At 39.6% G+C, this 19,299-nt stretch overlaps 1 protein-coding gene across 1 annotated transcript in view; it reads left to right on the forward strand.

The window, feature by feature from the left end:
* Positions 1-18,567, forward strand: part of Enam (enamelin) — a 22,526-nt gene extending 3,959 nt beyond the window's left edge. Inside the window, exons 5-9 of the mRNA XM_032915824.1 lie at positions 1,061-1,123; positions 12,099-12,149; positions 13,835-13,837; positions 15,268-15,901; positions 16,364-18,567. Coding sequence (XP_032771715.1) covers positions 1,061-1,123; positions 12,099-12,149; positions 13,835-13,837; positions 15,268-15,901; positions 16,364-18,567 — 2,955 coding nt within the window. The remainder of the gene's footprint in view (positions 1-1,060; positions 1,124-12,098; positions 12,150-13,834; positions 13,838-15,267; positions 15,902-16,363) is intronic.
* The last annotated feature ends 732 nt before the right edge of the window (positions 18,568-19,299 follow it).

The following is a 19,299-nucleotide window of genomic DNA, read 5'->3' on the forward strand; positions in this document are numbered from 1 at the left end:
TATCAGATGTATAAGCATACCTTAAAATAGAGGTCCATGGCTTTCCAACATACGTACTTCCTCCAAAATTCAGTCCAGGTATTGCTATGAAAGGATATGATAATTAATTTTGACATTTATTAAAGGTTGCCTGACAGGTTAATTCCAACCTTATTTAGTTCACCCTTATTTAGTTTACACAAATGTTGCTGCCTTAAAGATCCTTTTAAAACACAGAATCAAGCTGTGGGTTGTGGATATGCTGATAATACCAGCAATAGGAAGGCTGAGGTGGAATCATAAGGGAAGGCTTCCATAGCTATGTGCTAAGATACTCTTTGAAAATAAAAATATATATATAATATTACAGTCTTATAATAGAGTCGCCTGACTCTTGCAGAGAGTCAGGAAAGAAAGATCAAGTTCTACCCCAGCCTCCATTTTTCAGACAATGTTGAGGAAGACACCTCACCTTTCTAGACTTGTTTCCCCATGAATAAGTTAAATGGCTTTTAAATTATTTTTAGATCTATGCTTTGATGCTACAGATTTCTTTAACTTCTTTTAGTACTTCTAGATGACTCAAATGCAGTCGTAACGCAAGGCAAGAAGATGTACAGATGGTATCCCAAGATCCTCTGCAGGGCAGAACTTCAGAAACAGTGGCTTTGGTTGTTTGTTATCACATATGGTTATACACACAAGAGATGCAAAACTGAATAAAAAGGCACTCCTAGATTTGAGTCCTGATTTCAGTCACTCCTCTGCCATTTGGAGCAAATAATTTCTCTGAGCTTTAGCTTCACCGGCCAAACAAGAACAACAATAGTGAATGGCTGTCTGAGGTCTAAAGGAGTCCCATGACTGACTACTATTTGAATACATGTTTAATAACACTATTACCATCCTTTCCCCCCGAAATATGCAGAGAGGGAGAGAGAAAAGGGGGGAGAAGAGAAAAAAGATTTGATGCAAACAAAAATGCAAGCAGTCTCCAGTTTTCAAATACTTATTATCTATTTCTGTCATTTCTCATTTTCGATCTCACTAACAAATAACTCTAACTTGTCTTTCTTTCTAGCCATTCCCACCATTTGGCAATGGGCTTTACCCCTATCAACAACCACCATGGCCAATTCCACAGGTAAGAATATGCTATATGCTATAAATTAAAAATAATATCAGTATGTAAAACTAATATAGGCTCACATACTAACAGTCAGCGGAGAGTATGAAACAGACTATCAAGTTAGTAGCTATTCAGAAAAAATGATTAAAAATTGAATATATTTTTTACTCAGACCAGTTTGCAACATAAACAGAGCCACTGATAGCATAATTTAACCATTTAATTTTAAATGGTTGTGCTATAATGCCCTCACGTAAGAGATTAAAATATCTTCAATGAATATCATCACTTAATATAATACAAGAATAGCACTAGGCCAGACACAGTTTAAAACTAAGAAGCAAGCCATGATTACATTGTAATCTCTCCATCATATATTTTTCTAACAACAGATATGCCATTATAAAGAATTTTGCAAAATAATACATGAATTCTCAAAGAGTTCTTAAAGTTTAAATTAACAAAATAAAGTATAATATTTAACTTATTTGAACAAAAAGAATAGTAAAGGCAGTGTTCTCAACCTTCCTAGTGCAAAACCCTTCAATGCAGTTCCTCATGTTGTGGTGACCCCCAACCATAGTATTTTCATTGCTATTTCATATCTGTGATTTTGCTATTGTTTTTTAACAGTAATGTAAACAGCTGTGTTTTCCAGTAGCCTTAGGTTACCTTTGTGAATGGGTCATCAGCTCCCAGAGGGCTTGCAACCCACAGGTTAAACCACTGAGTAAGACAAGCTGTTGAAAACAGCTATACACCAAGAAGTACTCAGTGACTGTTTATTTGGCTATGAGTACTGACCAAGAGGGATTTAATGAGGAAAACTTCACTCCTTACTTTTTTCCTTAAAAGGGTGGCTTTTTGCCACGTTAGAGTAAGGAAACATAGACCATCCCAGGTAATTTAAAAGCAACATGATTTTCATGTTGAAATGACTATTAATGTCATCTACATCAATCTATTGATGAGAAGCAAAAACAGCTTCTCAAACCCTTGCTACTTTGTAACTATCGCTAAGCTTTCATTTCTTTAAATTTAATATACTCTTACTTTTTTGTAACTTTTGACAGTAGTATACAAAATAATGGTTTCATTTTAGCACCTACCATGTTCATGTGTTTGTAGTATGTATGTGTGTCTGTGCAGGTGTGTGCACATGTGGGTGTGGAAGTGGACGTCCATGTATATATGTGGAGCTGGAGGATAGTGTTCACTGTCTGCCTTAATCACTGTAGCTCTGAGACAGGGTCTCCTACTGAATCTGGAGTGCACATCTTTGACTAGGCAACCAGCCCTAGGGATCTGCCCATCGCTGATCCCAACCCTAGAACTGCACATGCACATGGCCACACCCAGCTGTTTTATGGGGAGGGTCCTGGGAAATTGAACTCTCGGGGCCTCAGCTTGCAAGGAAAGCACTGTTTCAACCCAGCTGTCTCTTCAGCTCATCATAGCACTTCCACGTACACTTGCCTTCTCACTTGTTCCTTATTCATCCTCCTCACCAACTGCGTTGGCTCCTCCTTGGCTCCTCTTTTCCTGGTTGCTTCCCTTGCTTCTAAAAGTTCTGACTTTCGCTTTCGTGACACATATATTTCATTACTCTTTTACCCCTCCCTCTCCTCTCACTTCCTTTAAGATCTCTTCATCCCCTCTCACAGTCCTCCTTCTATTTTACTGAGCTACACACACACACACACACACACACACACTCACACACACACACACACACACACACATACACACACATACACACGCTCACACAAAATCTAGAATTGGCATGTAAGCAAAAACATGGTGTTTTTCTTTTTAAGTTGAACTTATTATATTGAACATAATGATATCCAGTTAGACCCATTTTCCAGGAAATGTCATTACTTCATTTTTATGGCTAAGTAAAATTCATTGTGTAATCTGGTAGTGGTAGAACATGCCTTTAACCCCAGCACATGGAAGGCAGGGGTAAGCAAATCTATGTGAGTTCAAGGCCAGCCTGGTCTACAGATCAAAGGCTATGAGAAACCCTATCTCAAAAAAAAAAATCCCATGTAAATGCATACTATCTTTACCCATTCATCTGGTAATAGATATTTTTTAATTTTATTTTCTTGGACATTTTATGAATTTGTACTTCAAATTTATCTCCCCTCCCCCTGCTTCCATGAGGATGTTCCCACTCTCACCCACCTAATCCTACCTGAATGTCCTCGCATTACCCTACATTTGGGAAGTGACCTTTCACAAGAACAAGGGCTTTTCCTCCTATTGATGATGGACAATGCCATCCTCTGCTACATATGTTGCTGGAGTTATGGGTCCCTCCAGGTGTGTTCATTGGTAGGTGGTTTAGCTCCTTGGAGCTCTGGTGGTTGGTTAATGTTGTCCTTTGTATGCTGTTACAAACCCCTTCAGCTCCTTCAGTATTTTCTCTAACTCTTCCATTGGGGTTCCCTTGTTCAGTCCAATGGTTGGCTGCAAGCATCCTCATTTGTATCAGTAGGGCTCTGGCAGAGTCTCTCTAGAGACACCCATATCTGGTTCCTGCCAGCAAGCACTTTTTGGCATCAGCGATAGTGACAGGGCTTGGTGGCTGCATATGGGATAAATCCCCAGGTGGGGCAGTATCTGGATAACCTTTTCTTCAGTCCCTGCTCCACTCTTTGTCCCTGTATTTCCTTCCTTGAGTATTTTGTTCTCCCTGCTAAGAAGGACTAAAGCATCCACATTTTGGTCTTCCTTCTTCTTGGGCTTCATGTGGTCTGTGAACTTTTTTCTTAGGTAGTCCAAGCTTTTGGGCCAATATCCACTTATCAGTGAGTTCATACCATGTGTGTTCTTTTGTGACTGGGTTACCTCACTCAGGATGATATTTTCTAGTTCCCTCCATTTGCCTAAGAATTTGATGTAGTCACTGTTTTTAATAGCTGAGTAGCACTCCGTTGTGTAGATGTACCACATTTTCTATATCCATTCCTCTGTTAAGACACATCTGGGTTCTTTCCAGCTTCTGGCTATTATAAATAAGGCTGCTATGAACATAGTGGAGCATGTGTCCTTGTTATATGTTGGAGCATCTTTGGGTGTATGCCCAGGAGTGGTATAGCTGGCTCCTCAGGTAGTACTGTGTCCAATTTTCTGAGGAACTACGAGATTGATTTCCACAGTGGTTGTGCCAGCTTGCAATCCCACCAAAAAGAGAAGATTGTTCCTATTTCTCCATGTTCTCGCCAGGATCTACTGTCACCTGAGTTTTTGATCTTAACCATTCTGACTGGTGTGAGGTAGAATCTCAGGGTTGTTTTGATTTGCATTTCCCTGATGACTAAGGATGTCGAACATTTCTTTAGGTGCTTCTCAGCCATTCGGTATTCCTCAGTTAAGAATTCTTTGTTTAGCTATGTACCCCATTTTTTGAGACTTTGTAAATTTATTCTTCTCATATAATATATCCCGACTGCAGCCTTCCCTCCCTCCACTCCTTCTACTACCCCACCACCACCCTTCTCCCCCAAATAAATTGCTTCAGAAAGAACAGGCCTTCCAGGGGTAGCAACAGAACTCTACATAAAAAGTTGCAGTAACTCTAGGCACACACTCTCCTATCAAGGCTGGGTGAGGCAATGCAGTATGAGGAAAAGGGTCCCAAGAGCAGGCAAAAGAGTCAGAGACAGCCCACTCCCACTGTTAGGAAGCCCACACCCAGCTGCATGACCATAATGCATACACAGAGGATCTAACCCATACTCATGCAGTCTTGTGGCTGCCATCTGTCTCTGAGAGCCCCTATGAGCCCTGATTAGCTGATTCTGTGGGCCATGTTCTCCTGGTGTCTTTGATTCCTCTGGCTCAGACATATACCCCATTTTTTAATAGGATTATTTCTCTGGAGTCTAACTTCTTGAGTTCTTTCTGTATATTAGATATTTGCTCTCAATTGGATGTAAGATTGATAAAAACCTTTCCCCAATCTGTTGGTTGCTATTTTATTGTAGTGACAGTGTCCTTTGTTGTAGAGAAGCTTTGCAGTATGATTAGGTCCCATTTGTCTATTCTTGATCTTAGAGTATAAGTCATTGGTGTTCTGTTCAGGAAATTTTCCCCTGTGTCGATGTGTTTGAGGCTTTTCCCCATTTTCTCTTCTATTAGTTTCAATGTATCAGGTTCTATGTGGAGGTCTTTGATCCACATCCACAAAGACTTGAGCTTTGCATAAGGAGATAAGAATAGGTCAATTTGCATTCTTCTACATGCTGACCCCCAGGTAAACCAGCATCATTTGTTGAAAATGCTGTCTTTTTTCCACTAGACAGTTCTAGCTCTTTTGTCAAAGATCAAGTGACAGTAGGTGTGCGGGTTCATCGCTGGGTCTTCATTTCTTTTCCATTGATCTACCTGCGTGTCTCTGTACCAATACTATGTAATTTTTATCACTACTGCTCGTAATACAGCTTGAGGTCAAGGATGGTGATTCCCCCAGAAGTTCTTTTATTGTTGAGAATAGTTTTTGCTGTCCTGCTTATTTCGCTTTTCCAAATGAATTTGCAAATTGCTCTTTCTAATTCTATGAAGAATTGAGTTGGAATTTTGATGGGGATTGCATTGAATATGTAGGTTGCTTTCTTTTTACTATATTAATTCTGCCATCCATGAGCATGGGAGATTTTTCCATCATCTGAGATCTTCTTTGATTTCTTTCTTCAGAGACTTGAAGTTCTTGTCATACAGATCTTTCCCTTGCTTAGTTAGTGTCACACCAAGATATTTCCTATTATTTGTGGCTATTGTAAAGGGTGTCGTTTCCCTAATTTCTTTCTCAGCCTGTTTATCCTTTGAGTAGAGGAAGGCTACTGATTTGTTTGAGTTAATTTTATACCAGGCCACTTTGCTGAAGTTGCTTATCATGCTTAGTAGTTCTCTGGTGGAACTTTTGGGGTCACTTAAATATACTATCATATCATCTGCAAATAGTACTATTTTGACTTCTTCCTCTTCAGTTTGTATCCCTTTGACCTCTTTTTGTCGTCTAATAGCTCTGGCTAGGACTTGAAATACTATATTGAATAGGTAGGGATAAAGAGGGTAGCCTTGTGTAGTCCCCGATTTTAGTGGAATTGCTTCAAGTTTCTCTCCATTTAGTTTGATGGTGGCTACTGGTTTGCTGTATATTGCTTTTACTATGTTTAGGTATGGGCCTTGAATTCCTGATCTTTCCAAGACTTTTATTATGAAGGGGTATTGAATTTTGTCAAATGCTTTCTCAGCATCTAATAAAATGATCATATGGTTTTTTACCCTGAGTTTTTTTATATAGTAGATTATGCTGATAGATTTCCATATATTGAACCATCCTTGCATCCCTGGAATGATGCTTAGTTGATCATGATGGATGATCATTTTGATGTGTTCTTGGATTTGGTTTGGGAGAATTTCATTGAGTATTTTTGCATCGATATTCATAAAGGAAATTTGTCTGAAGTTAACTTCCTTTGTAGGGTCTTTGTGTGGTTTAGGTATAAGGATAATTGTGGCTTCAAAGAACCAACTAGGTAGTGTTCCTTCTGTTTTTATTTTGTGGAATAGTTTGAAGAGTATTGGTATTGGATCTTCTTTGAAGGTCTGATAGAATTCTGCACTAAACCCATCTGGTCCTGGGCTTTTGGGGGGTGGGAGACGGGGTGACTTTTAATGACTGCTTCTATTTCTTTAGGGGTAACAGGACTGTTTAGATGATTTATCTAATCCTGACTTAACTCTGGTACCTAGTATCTGTCTAGAAAATTGTCCCTTTCCTCCAGATTTTGTTGAATATAGGCTTTTGTAGTAGGATCTGATAATTGTTTTAATTTCCTCAGTTTCTGTTATGTCTCCCTTTTCTTTTCTGATTTTGTTAATTTGGATACTGTCTCTGCCCCCTGGTTAGTCTGGCTAAGGGTTTATCTATCTTGTTGATTTTCTCAAAGAACCAGCTCCTGATTTTGTTGATTCTTTGTGTAGTTCTTTTTGTTTCTACTTGGTTGATTTCAGCTCTGAATTTATTTCCTGCCATCTACTCCTCTTGGGTAAATTTGTTTCTTTTTGTTCTAGAGCTTTCAGGTGTGCTGTCAAACTGTTAGTGTATGCTCTCTCCAATTTCTTTTTGGAGGCACTCAGAACTATGAGTTTTCCTTGGAGCAGTGCTTTTATTGTATCACATAAGTTTGGGTATGCTGTGCCTTCATTTTCATTAAATTCTAAAAAGACTTTAATTTCTTTATTTCTTCCTTGACTAAATTGTTGTTGAGTAGAGATTTGTTCAGCTTCCATGTGTATGTGGGCTTTCTGTTGTTTTTATTGTTATTGAAGACCAGCCTAATCCATGGTGATATGACAGAATATATGGGATTATTTCAATCTCTTTGTATCTAATGAGGTCTGTTTTGTGACCAATTATATGCACAGTTTTTGAGAAGGCACCATGAGGTGTGAGAAGAAGATGTATTCTTTTCTTTTAGGATGAAATGTTCTATAGATGTCTGTTAAAGCCATTTGGTTCATAACTTCTGTTAGTTTCACTGTGTCTCTGTTTGGTTTGTTTGCAAGATCATACCATTGATGATGTTAAAGTAGTGTGTTAAAGTCTCCTACTATTATTGTGGGTGATGCAATGTATGCTTTGAGCTTTAATAAAGTTTCTTTTATGAATGTGGGTGCCCTTGCATTTGGAGCATAGAATTCAGAATAGAGTTAATCCTGGTAGATTTTTTCCTTTGGTGAGTATGAAGTGTCCTTTCTTATCTTTTTTGATAATTTTTGGTTAAAAGTCGATTTTATCTGATATTACAATGGCTACTCCAGCTTATTTTTTGGGAACATTTACTTGGAAATTTTTTCCCAGCATTTTACTCTTAGGTAATGTCTGTCTTTGTCACTGAGATTCATTTCCTGTATGCAGCAAAATGCTGGGTTCTGTTTATGTATCCAGTCTGTTAGTCTTTGTGTTTTTATTGGGGAATTAAGTCTATAGATGTTAATAGATATTAAGGAATAGTGATTGTTTCCTGTTATTTTTGTTGTTAGAGGTGGAATTATGTTTGTGTGGCTGTCTTCTTTTGGAATGTTGCAAGAAGACTGCCTTCTTGCTTTTTCTAGGGTGTAGTTTCCCTCCTTGTGTTGGAGTTTTCCATCTATTATCCTTTGTAGGGCTGGATTTGTGGAAAGATACAATCCATGTTAATTGAGGGTTTTGCTGGATATAGTAGTCTGGGCTGGCAATTGTGTTCTCTTAGGGTCTGTATGACATCTGTCCAGGATCTTCTGGCTTTCACAGTGTCTGCTGTATTCTGGTGTAATTCTGATAGGTCTGCCTTTATATTTTACTTGACCTTCTTCCCTTATTGCTTTTAATATTCTTTCTTTGTTTTGTGTATTTGGTGTTTTGACCATTACATGACAGGAGAAATTTCTTTCTTTGTCCAATATATTTGGAGTTCTGTTGGCTTCTTGTATGTTTATGGGCATCTCTTTGTTTAGGTTAGGGAAGTTTTCTTCTATAATTTTGTTGAAGATATTTACTGGCTCTTTAAGTTGGGAATCTTTGTTCTCTTCTATACCTATTATTCTTAGGTTTTGTCTTCTCATTGTGTCCTGGATTTCCTGGATGTTTTTGGTTAGGAACTTTTTGCTTTTTGCATTTTCTTTGATTATTGTGTCAATGTTTTTATGGTATCTTCTGCCCCTGAGATTCTCTCTTCTATCTCTTGTATTCTGTTGGTGATGCTTGTATCTATGACTCTGATCTCTTTTCTAGGTTTTCTATCTCCAAGGTTGTCTCCCTTTGTGATTTCTTTATTGTTTCTGTTTCCATTTTTAGATCCTGGATGGTTTTGTTCAATTTCTTCTCCTGTTTGGTTGTGTTTTCCTATAACTCTTTAAGGGATTTTTGTCTTTCCTCTTTATGGGCTTCTACTTGTTTACCTGTGTTCTCCTGTATTTCTTTGAGGGAATTATTTATGTCCTTCTTAAAGTCATCTATCATCATCATGAGATGTGATTTTAAATCCAAATCTTGCTTTTCCAGTGTGTTGGGATATCCAGTATTTGCTGTGGTAGGAGAACTGGGTTCTGATGATGCCAAGTAGTCTTGGTTTCTGTTGCTTAGGCTCTTGTGCTTGCCTCTTACCACCTGGTTATCTCTGATGTTTGTTGGTTTTGCTATCTCTGACTGGAGTTTGCCTCTCCTGTGAGCCTGTGAGCCTGTGATCTTAGGAGTTAGAGTGCTCCTGGGAGACCAGCTCTATCAGGGCAGGTTTGGGGTCCAAGAGCTGTGGGATGGCCCCAGCTCTGGGCACAGATGGAGACCAGATGGGTCCTGTCCTAGGCTGCCCTGTGGCTCCCATGCCCTGTGCGCTCCAGGAGTGTCTCTCCTTGGACAGTCAATGGAGAAAAAGTGGGGTCCCACCTGTGGGCTGTGGGCTTAGGAGAGAGAGCGCTCCTGGCAGACCAGCTCACTGTGGGAAGGTTTTGTGTCCCCTGATAATAGATATTTAGACATATTTTACTTGCTAATCATTGTAAATAAATTTAAGAATCTTTGTGATATATCAACTTAAGAGTCCTACAGATATAACCTCCGAAATGGTCCAGCTATGGCAGACAGAGTGCTCTGTTTTTTAGATTTGTGAGTAACTTCCACACTAACATCCATAGTGGCTGCATCACTCCATATTAACACCTGTAGTGGCTCTGTCACTTCATATTACCATCTGCAGTTTCTAACAGTCCTCTTCCCCATATCCTTGACAACATTCCTTAACATTTATGTGCTGGAATAAAAACCTTTCTGAGTACATTGAGATAGAATCTGAAATTAATTTAAATTAATTCTGATAGTTAAGAATGTTCAATACTTTCATAATTATTGGCCATTTGTACTTTCTCTTTTAATAACTGTCTCTCCACTCCATTACCATTTACTATTTCTTTTAATGTTCAATTTTTGCAGCCCTTTCTATAATCTATACATCTCTTAAGTATAGTTGACAATGATCCCTTCCCACTCTGTGAACTGTGCCTTCACTCTGGTGATTGTATACTCTGGTGTGCAAAAAAAACTCTTTAATGCCATGTAATCCTCCCATTTTCTACTGTTGGGAGTCTATTCTGCTACTGGAGACTTTGACAGAAAATTCTTAACATATGTCTGCATCTTAAACTATTTTATCTGTTTTCTTTTATTAACTTCAAAGCTATGGGTCTTATATGTAAGCTTTCAATTCATTTTTAGTTCGTTTTGGTGTAAGGTGAGAGATATAGACTTAGTTTAATTCTTCAACAAGTGAATATAGTTTTCCCAGCACCATTTGTTAAAGAAGTTGCCTTTTTCCCAATGTATGTTCTTGACACCTCTGTTGAAAATTAGGTGTTTATAGCTACGTGTGTTTAATTCTGTATTTGACTTTCTATTTTTTTCTGGTTTTTCTAGTGTCTATTTTCTGTTTGTACAAATGTCATACAAGCGTTGTTATAGCTCTGTACTGTGTAGAGCTATATCAGGTATATTACCAGAATTTCTAATTCTGTACAAAATTTCTTTTTCTGTTTAAAATATTTGAATCCTTTGTGTTTTCACATAAATTTTATAATTTTTCCTATTTCTGCAAAAGATATAATGGAAATTTTGGTGGAGATTGAGTTAAATATATGGATCAACTTTAGTAATATGATCATTTTTATAATCTTGAATTTGATAAACCCATGTACATTTTCTTTTCTTTTTTTTAAAGACTTATTTATTTATTTTATGTATGTGAGTATACTGTAGCTGTCTTCACACAGCAGAAGAGGGCATTAGATCTCATTACAGATGGTTGTGAGCCACCATGTGCTTGCTGGGAATTGAACTCAGGACCTCTGAAAGAGCAGTCAGTGGTGTTAACCACTGAGCCATCTCTCCAGCCCACATTTACTTTTCTTATGTGAGCATTTAGATTTTAAGAAAATTAACTTTAAATGTACACAAAGAATGTTAAATAGAACATTATGATCTAATCTCATATTGTTGTATGTTCTAATATAGATGCTTGAAGCCCACATCACTCAAATATTAATATTTATCTCTCTTTCCTTCTCTTCTTTCTCCTTCTTCTCTTACTCTCCCCTCCCCCAAGATAGTGAGGTAAGGTGATTATTAAGATGTGGATATTTTTAGTAAGATAGCCTAGGATCATCTTACAGCTTTATTAAAATGGAAGTCACAGTGGTCAGTAAGTATTGACAGGTAGTGAGTCTAATGACTTGAGAGCATAATTCACAAAATGACTAATGAACAAATTAGACATCCCTCCTGTCTTACAAACAAATAGCAACATAGGAAGTCTTCCCAGGGCTGAGGAGCAAGCTTAATGGGTAAAGTGCTTGCTGTACAAGCATAAAGACTTGAGTTCAGATCCCCAGCACTGCCTCTCAATCCTAGTGCTGGGGAAAGGAGACAGGAAATCCCAGATCTTGCTGGCTCAGCTACTCTAGCCAACCAGTGAGCTCCATGTTCAATGAGAAATCTTATCTCAAAAAAATAAAGTGAAGGAGGTAAGAAGAAGGCATCCAACATCAACCTCCAGCCTCCACACAGATGCTCACATGCACGTGTACACAAACACACATGTACACATACACAAACATACATGCTCAAGTACACATAACACATACACAATCATACACACAGACACACAGACACAATCACAAACCACACAGACACACACAAACACACACACACACACACAATCATACACACAAACATGCACACATAGACACAGTCCCAGACACATTTCTAATCCAGTCTAATGGCACACAACTGTAATCCAAGCACTTGAAGGCTGAGGGAGGAAGATTGCCATGAACTCAAAGACAGCCCAGACACATAATGATCCTGATATAAATCAACATCCCGTCTTAAAAATGAAAAGAAGGAAAGTGATTGATTCCTGTGTTCACTGTGCTGTTCATCTTTCAGACAGGACCACCAACAGGGTTCGGACGGCCCAAGTTCAGCAATGAAGAAGGAGTAAGTACCAGCGGCTCTGTCACCTGGTTAAGAATTATAGTCTACCGACTGCTATCTTTTAACCCAGTGTCACAGGAACTTAAAATCATCACTAAAAATGTCTTTAACTCAAGTTCCTAAGTTTTTTAGGAAGTGATGCAAAGAAGTCAGATGTGGTATTGGTCACAGTAGTACATGCACAGTCTCAGCACAGCAGACGGCTGCATAGATTGGTTTCTAAAGCCAGACCATTTAAATGGGGCATAATTCCTTTACATGTATTGAAAGATTAAGCACTTATTTGCTGGGAAAACTATTAGGCTCTTTGCAAACTTGATAATGAGTTCTAGACAGTAAAACACACAGAAAGACATTAAGATCATCATAGAATGTTCTTTTCATAGGAAATTATATTATCACCTAAATATCTCACTGTATAAATACTGAAATACAAAGAAGATAAATTAATATCCAATTTTTTTCTTGGGTTACAAGTCTTATGATACCATACCATTTTTACAATACTCCAGGAAAGTAATCAAATATACCCAGTCAATTCTTAGTATGTTATCAAATAAACTGTTCTAGTGGTTGTGAGTCCATCCTGGACTTCACTTATTCCTTACCTCTAACTCAGTGAAAGTAGAAATTTAGCTTTGCTGGAGGAGAAAGGAACAAGGATACTAAACTAATGGTGGTGAAAATTTTATTTCAGCAATATCACAGGACATTTAAAATATCACTATAAAATACCCATGTAAGAGTGACTCAGACCAGGGCTGGAGAGATGGCTCAGTGGTTAAGAGCACTGACTGCTCTTCCAGAGGTCCTGAGTTCAATTCTCGGCAACCACATGTTGGCTCACAACCATCTGTAATGGGATCTGATGCCCTCTTCTGGTGTGTCTGAAGATAGCTACAGTGCATTCATATAAATAAAATAAATACATCTTTAAAAAAAAAAAAGAGTGACTCAGATCACCGGTTGTGGTGGTGCACACCAGTAGGATTTGCTGAAGGAGGCAGAGGCAGGAGGATCACTAGTTCGAGGCCAGCCTGGGCTACACAAGAGTGACTCAGATCCTTGTTTACAGTAACTTCACTTACAAACTAGAACTTCAGATTTTCATAAAAATTAACAAGTAAAACAGAATAACTCAGGCATAAACATAGACTTACATCTCTTGGGGATACTGTTCAATTTCTTGTGTGACACTAGGAATATTTTCTCACCTGCCTATCTCATCATCTCTATCCCCAAATGAAAATAAAACTATTTTCCCTTCTATTTGTTTTCAAAGAAAAACTAGGACTCCTCAGATATAGCTCAGTTGTAGAAGACTTAACTACCATGCCTAAGACCATGGGTTTAACCACCAGCACAGGGGAAAAATTAAATTAACCAAATGATACATACATATCAAAAAACTCACATAGGTTGCTCATTTAATTCAAAGTCATTAAGTATTTCCCACTGATCTAGAACACTAGAATATCAAAACAGTATTTTTACTCAAAAACTTCCCATGGAGGAGTCAAGTGGAAGGGCCCAGTGAGATGAGCAAGTAGAGTCAAACCTGCTGTGCTGTCCAGCAGAAGGCGGCAGATGTCGGCAGCCAAGCCTAAGCCAAGCGCCACAGGAGTCAGGGACTGGTGCTGTGGCGCTCAAGCTGCATCTTGAAGGATAAGTGTGCTGGGAGAGGTAAGGGTGTAGGCGGAAACCGGTTAGATAGGAAGAAGCCTTGCACAAAGACTCAGAGAAATAATGACAGATGCAGTCTGCAACCACATCAGGTTTATGGAAAAGGAAATAAGGTTAAATGCCATGGCCATGACGCAGATGGTGGTCAAAGCTTTAACAATAGTACATTGTATGTACATATGTAGCACTTATTGGAAACAAAATTCCAGATATGAAGATATACAGAAGAGAGATGTAGATATAGATTCTCATTTGACTCTCATGACAAATTGTGTAGTTTATACTCTTCTATTATTATCGTCTCCATATTACAATTGAACAAAGTGAATTTAGCCAATGGTTATAGCCTGAAAAACGGTAGAAAGATACTGCAGTCCACATTTATCTGGCACCAAGACATACTGCTTTCTAAATTATGCTAAAGAATTTAGAGTTCATCCTTTAAGGGAAAGGCAACTCTAAACACATATTTAAAGAGAAAATGTTGCAATTCTCAGAACCCTATCCCTAGTGTCTCCTACTCTGATGGAAATTAAAAAGAAAAATCAGAAAATAAAGTAAGATTACACACACAGAACTAAGAAAGCAACGTTAATAGTTTGCTATTAAAAAAACAGGACAAGGATACAAGTTCAGATGGAATGTTTGGACTTGGTAATTAATTGTCTGGGGAAATAGAGAGAGCAGAAGCTGTGGCAACTGGGTTTGAGAATAGAAAGTGCTCCTTATATATATGATACAGAAGAATGACGTTTGTGAGGGGATAAACCCTGTTCTGGGCTCGTTCAGTCGGAAGAGTCTGGAGCCTTACTGACTGGACTTTGGAAAGAACTGTGGGACAGGATTTTTGCCGTTATGAAATAAAAGCATGAATCCATATTTGAGGTTCAGGCTCAACAACACAGGAGGGCAAAATGAGAACACAGAAATGAGGAGGAAAAGGGATGGAATCAAAAACAAAAACTAAATCATGATGTTGTCCCGCCTGTGATCCCAGCACTCTGAAGGCCAAGCGGGACGGTCACTGCAAGTTTAGAGCTACACCGATCGACACAGCAAGTTACAGGCCAGTCAGGGTTTGAGGGCAAAAACTCTACCTCAAAAATAAGTAAATAGATACTATTAAGAATTATAAAAGTTGGGGTTGGGAATTTAGCTCAGTGGTAGAGCGCTTGCCTAGCAAGCACAAGGCCCTGGGTTCGGTCCCCAGCTCCGAAAAAAAGAAAAAAGAAAAAAAAATTATAAAAGTTAACCTGGCCACTGTGGCTCACATGTGTAACCTCAGCATTCAGGGAGCTCAAGCATGTAGGCTGTCGTGGTAAGAGAAGCCTGTGAGGGAGATTTCCCTGTTACACTAAGCAATTCCAAGCAACACCATGAAAGGAAACAAAAAAAAAAAAAAAAACCAACCTCTCCTTTTCTGTCTTCTTTCCTACAGAATCCTTATTATGCATATTTTGGATATCACGGCTTTGGGGGCCGTCCTTATTACTCAGAAGAGATGTTTGAAGATTATGAAAAACCCAAAGAAAAAGATCCTCCTAAACCTGAGGACCCGCCCCCAGATGACCCACCCCCAGAGGCCTCTACAAATTCAACAGTGCCTGATGCTAATGCCACTCAATCAATTCCTGGAGGGGGTCAAGGTGGAAATGACTCTAGCCCAGTAGGAAACACGGGCCCTGGGCCTAATGCTGGGAACAATCCTACAGTTCTAAATGGTGTCTTCCCTCTCCTTAAAGTTAATGTTTCAGGCCAGGGAGTACCGAAAAACCAAATTCCGTGGAGACCAAGTCAGCCAAATATTTATGAAAATTATCCTTATCCAAATTATCCTTCAGAAAGACAATGGCAAACCACTGATACCCAGGGGCCTAAACAGAACGGACCTGGTTACCAAAATCCACAAATCCAAAGGGGTCCTCAGTGGAATTCCTTTGCTTGGGAAGGCAAACAAGCTACTACTCATCCAGGAAATCCAACTTACCACAAACCTTCCCCTCCTACCTCAAGAGTTAATTATCCCAACTATGCAGGAAATCCAGTCAATTTCGGAAGAAAACTGCCAGGGCCAAAAAAACCCTTTATGGGAGCCAATCCAGCCTCAAACAAACCCTTTGTGGGAGCCAATCCTGCTGCAAACAAACCCTTTGTGGGCACCAATCCAGCCTCAAACAAACCCTTTGTGGGAGCCAATCCTGCTGCAAACAAACCCTTTGTGGGAACCAATCCAGCCTCAAACAAACCCTTTGTGGGCACCAATCCTGCTGCAAATAAACCATCTATAGGAACCAATGCAGCCTCAAACAAACCATTTGTGGGAACCAATGCAGGTGCAAATAAACCGTTTATGGGAATCAATGTTGCCTCAAATAAACCCTTTATGGGAACCAATCCGGCCTCAAATAAACCCTTCGTGGGAACCAATCCAGCCTCAAATAAACCATTTGTGAGAAGCAATCCAGCCTCAAATAAACCATTTGTGAGAAGCAATCAGGCCTCAAATAAACCATTTGTAGGAGCCAATGCTGCTTCAAATAAACCATTTGTGGGAACCAATGTGCCCTCAGTGGGTCCTAAACAGGTTACTGTTAGCCGCAATATGAAAACCCAAAATCCAAAGGAAAAGTCACTAGGTCAAAAAGAAAGAACAGTCACTCCTACCAAAGATACAGGCAACCCCTGGAGAAGCTCTAAACAATATGGAATTAACTATCCAAACTATAATTTGCCTCACCCTGAGGGTAGCATGGTAGGCCCAAATTTTAATTCCTTTGATCAACAAGAAAACACCTACTTCTCAAGAGGAGATTCCAGAAAAGTAGCAAGTCCTAATAGACAAATCCAAAGTCAGAATTTGCCCAAAGGAATTGCTTTAGAGCCAAGAAGAACCCCATTTGAATCAGAAACTAAAAGACCTGAATTAAAGCACAGTACAAACAAGCCTGTGTACCCTAAGAAAAACCCTTCTCCTACAAGAGGACATTTCCCTGCTGGAAGAAATAACTGGAATCACCAAAAAACCCTTCCGCCCTTAAAAGAAGGCCATGGGAGGAAAGAAGAAAATTTACTTCATCCTCCCTATGGCTCTAGAGGAAATGTTTTTTACCATGAATATAATAATCCTTATCCTAATGAGAAATCACCATACCTTAGAAGCAATACATGGGATAAGAGGATCGGCACTCCCGGTACTATGATGCAACCAGAAAATCCACAGTATACCATGTCTTCTCTAGACCAGAAGGAGACAGAGCAGTACAATGAAGAGGACCCAATTGATCCAAATGAAGATGAATCTTTTCCAGGACAAAGTAGATGGGGTGATGACGAGCTGAGCTTCAAAGGAAACCCAACACTTAGGCAGTATGAAGGTGAGCAATACACCTCAACCCTGGCGAAGGAATACCTTCCCTATTCCCTAAGTAATCCACCGAAGCCCAGTGAAGACTTTCCTTACAGTGAATTCTATCCCTGGAACCCACAGGAAACTTTTCCCATCTATAACCCAGGACCTACTATAGCACCACCTGTGGACCCCAGAAGTTATTTTGTTAACAATGCAGTAGGACAAGAAGAAAGCACTCTCTTTCCTTCATGGACCTCCTGGGACCACAGGAATCAAGCTGAGAGGCAGAAAGAAAGTGAGCCGTATTTCAACAGAAATGTCTGGGATCAGTCAATGAGTTTACACAAATCTAATATACAAAACCCAAACCATCCTTATTCCACTACATCCCCTGCTGGATTTCCAAAAGATCCAACGTGGCTTGAAGGTGAGAATTTGAACTATGATTTACAAATTACTAGTTTAAGTCCACCAGAGAGAGAACAGTTGGCTTTCTCAGACTTCAGGCCTCAAAGTTACCCAACAGGCCAAAATGAAGACCATTTATTTCACCAAAGTCAGAGAGGGTCTTGCTGCATTGGTGGCTCCACAGGACATAAAGAAAATGTGCTGGCTTTACACGACTACACTTCATCCTATGGCCTTCCACCAAGAAAGACCCAAGAAATCAGTCCTGTGCATACAGAAAGCAGTTATACCAAATATGCAAAACCTAATGTTTCCCCAGCAAGCATCCTACCTAATCAAAGAAATATCTCAGAGAACAAACTGACTGCAGAAAGCCCAAACCCAAGTCCATTTGGAGACGATGTGCCTACTGTGAGAAAAAACACTCCAAATTCTGGAAAGAATCAACTGGAGACAGGAATTACAGCCCTTTCTGAAGCCAGCTCTTCTCAGCCAAAAAACACAGCCTGTCTTAAAAGTGACCTTGGAGGAGATCGGAGGGATGTTCTGAAACAGTTTTTCCAAGGCAGCCAGCTCGGTGAAAGAACTGCTGGCCTGACCCCTGAGCAGCTCGTCCTTGGTAGTCCTGATAAAGGCTCTGGCCCAGACCGCACACACAGTGAAGCCCAAGGCAGTGAGGGTGAAATGCAGCAGCAGAGGCCACCCACCATCCGGAAGTTGCCATGCTTTGGTTCCAAATTAGCAAAACTTCACTCTTCTAGCACTGGACCTCCAACTAACAATGGAGGGCCAAGCCTACCTAATGGTGCTCTCTCCACACCCACCGAAAGTCCTGACACATTGGTTGGGTTAGCTACTAGGGAACAATTTAAAAGTATAAATGTCGATCAACTTAATGCAGATGGACACACGACACTTGAATCTTTTCAAGACACCAGTCCACAGGACCAAGCACACGGCTGTTTACTGCTTCAGGCCTAGGGATCACTTCAACTGAACATTGTTGGGGGACGGAAAAAATAAGCAATCCTTTGTCAATGATTCTGCAACTTTGTACCCTGAGACTCGATTACCTTCTTATGATTCCCTAAGCTTTTAACTCTCCCAACAGTAGAAATAGTGGCCCAAGTAGAGTTAATGAGATTGGGCCTCTGGGGCTGGCTGGATCCAGCACTGTAACAAGTTAGTGCTCACCTAAGAAAAAGCATGAAGGCCATGACCATTCCTGCCTTGAAACTTGTAAGCTATTTGATTGTCCGAGTTAGTTCCCTCTTTCTCGTTAACTTATCCTGTTTCTCTCAAGTTACATACAATGCTCTCTGATTCTGCACATCTAGCAGGCTGTTGAGTTTTCCATTTTGCAAACAGAGGTCTGCACACCAGTATAGTCCTGATGCACGGTACACTTTTTCCTGTAAGTTGTTTCTGTGTATTCTACTTCTAGTTAAGAGTCTCTTTGGCTTGTTTTTCTCCCACTGTTTCCTTCTCTCTCCTTCCTTCTCCATGCAGTTTTTTTTTTCTCCATGCAGTTTTAAACGTCCCTGAACATTCTCCATCCGTCCCTTCTCACATGCTAAGGTACTGACCTGTCACCACTGGCGGTTCCTTGTATTTCACGCCTCCTTTGTGCTTTCCTTTCATTCAGTTTTCTGTTCTGTTTCCAAATATGTAACTTTGATCTTTTACCAAAATTAACCTTTCCTCTGTGACATT

This window comes from Rattus rattus, chromosome 11, assembly GCF_011064425.1.
Source record: "Rattus rattus isolate New Zealand chromosome 11, Rrattus_CSIRO_v1, whole genome shotgun sequence".
NCBI classification, from domain to species: Eukaryota; Metazoa; Chordata; class Mammalia; order Rodentia; family Muridae; genus Rattus; species Rattus rattus.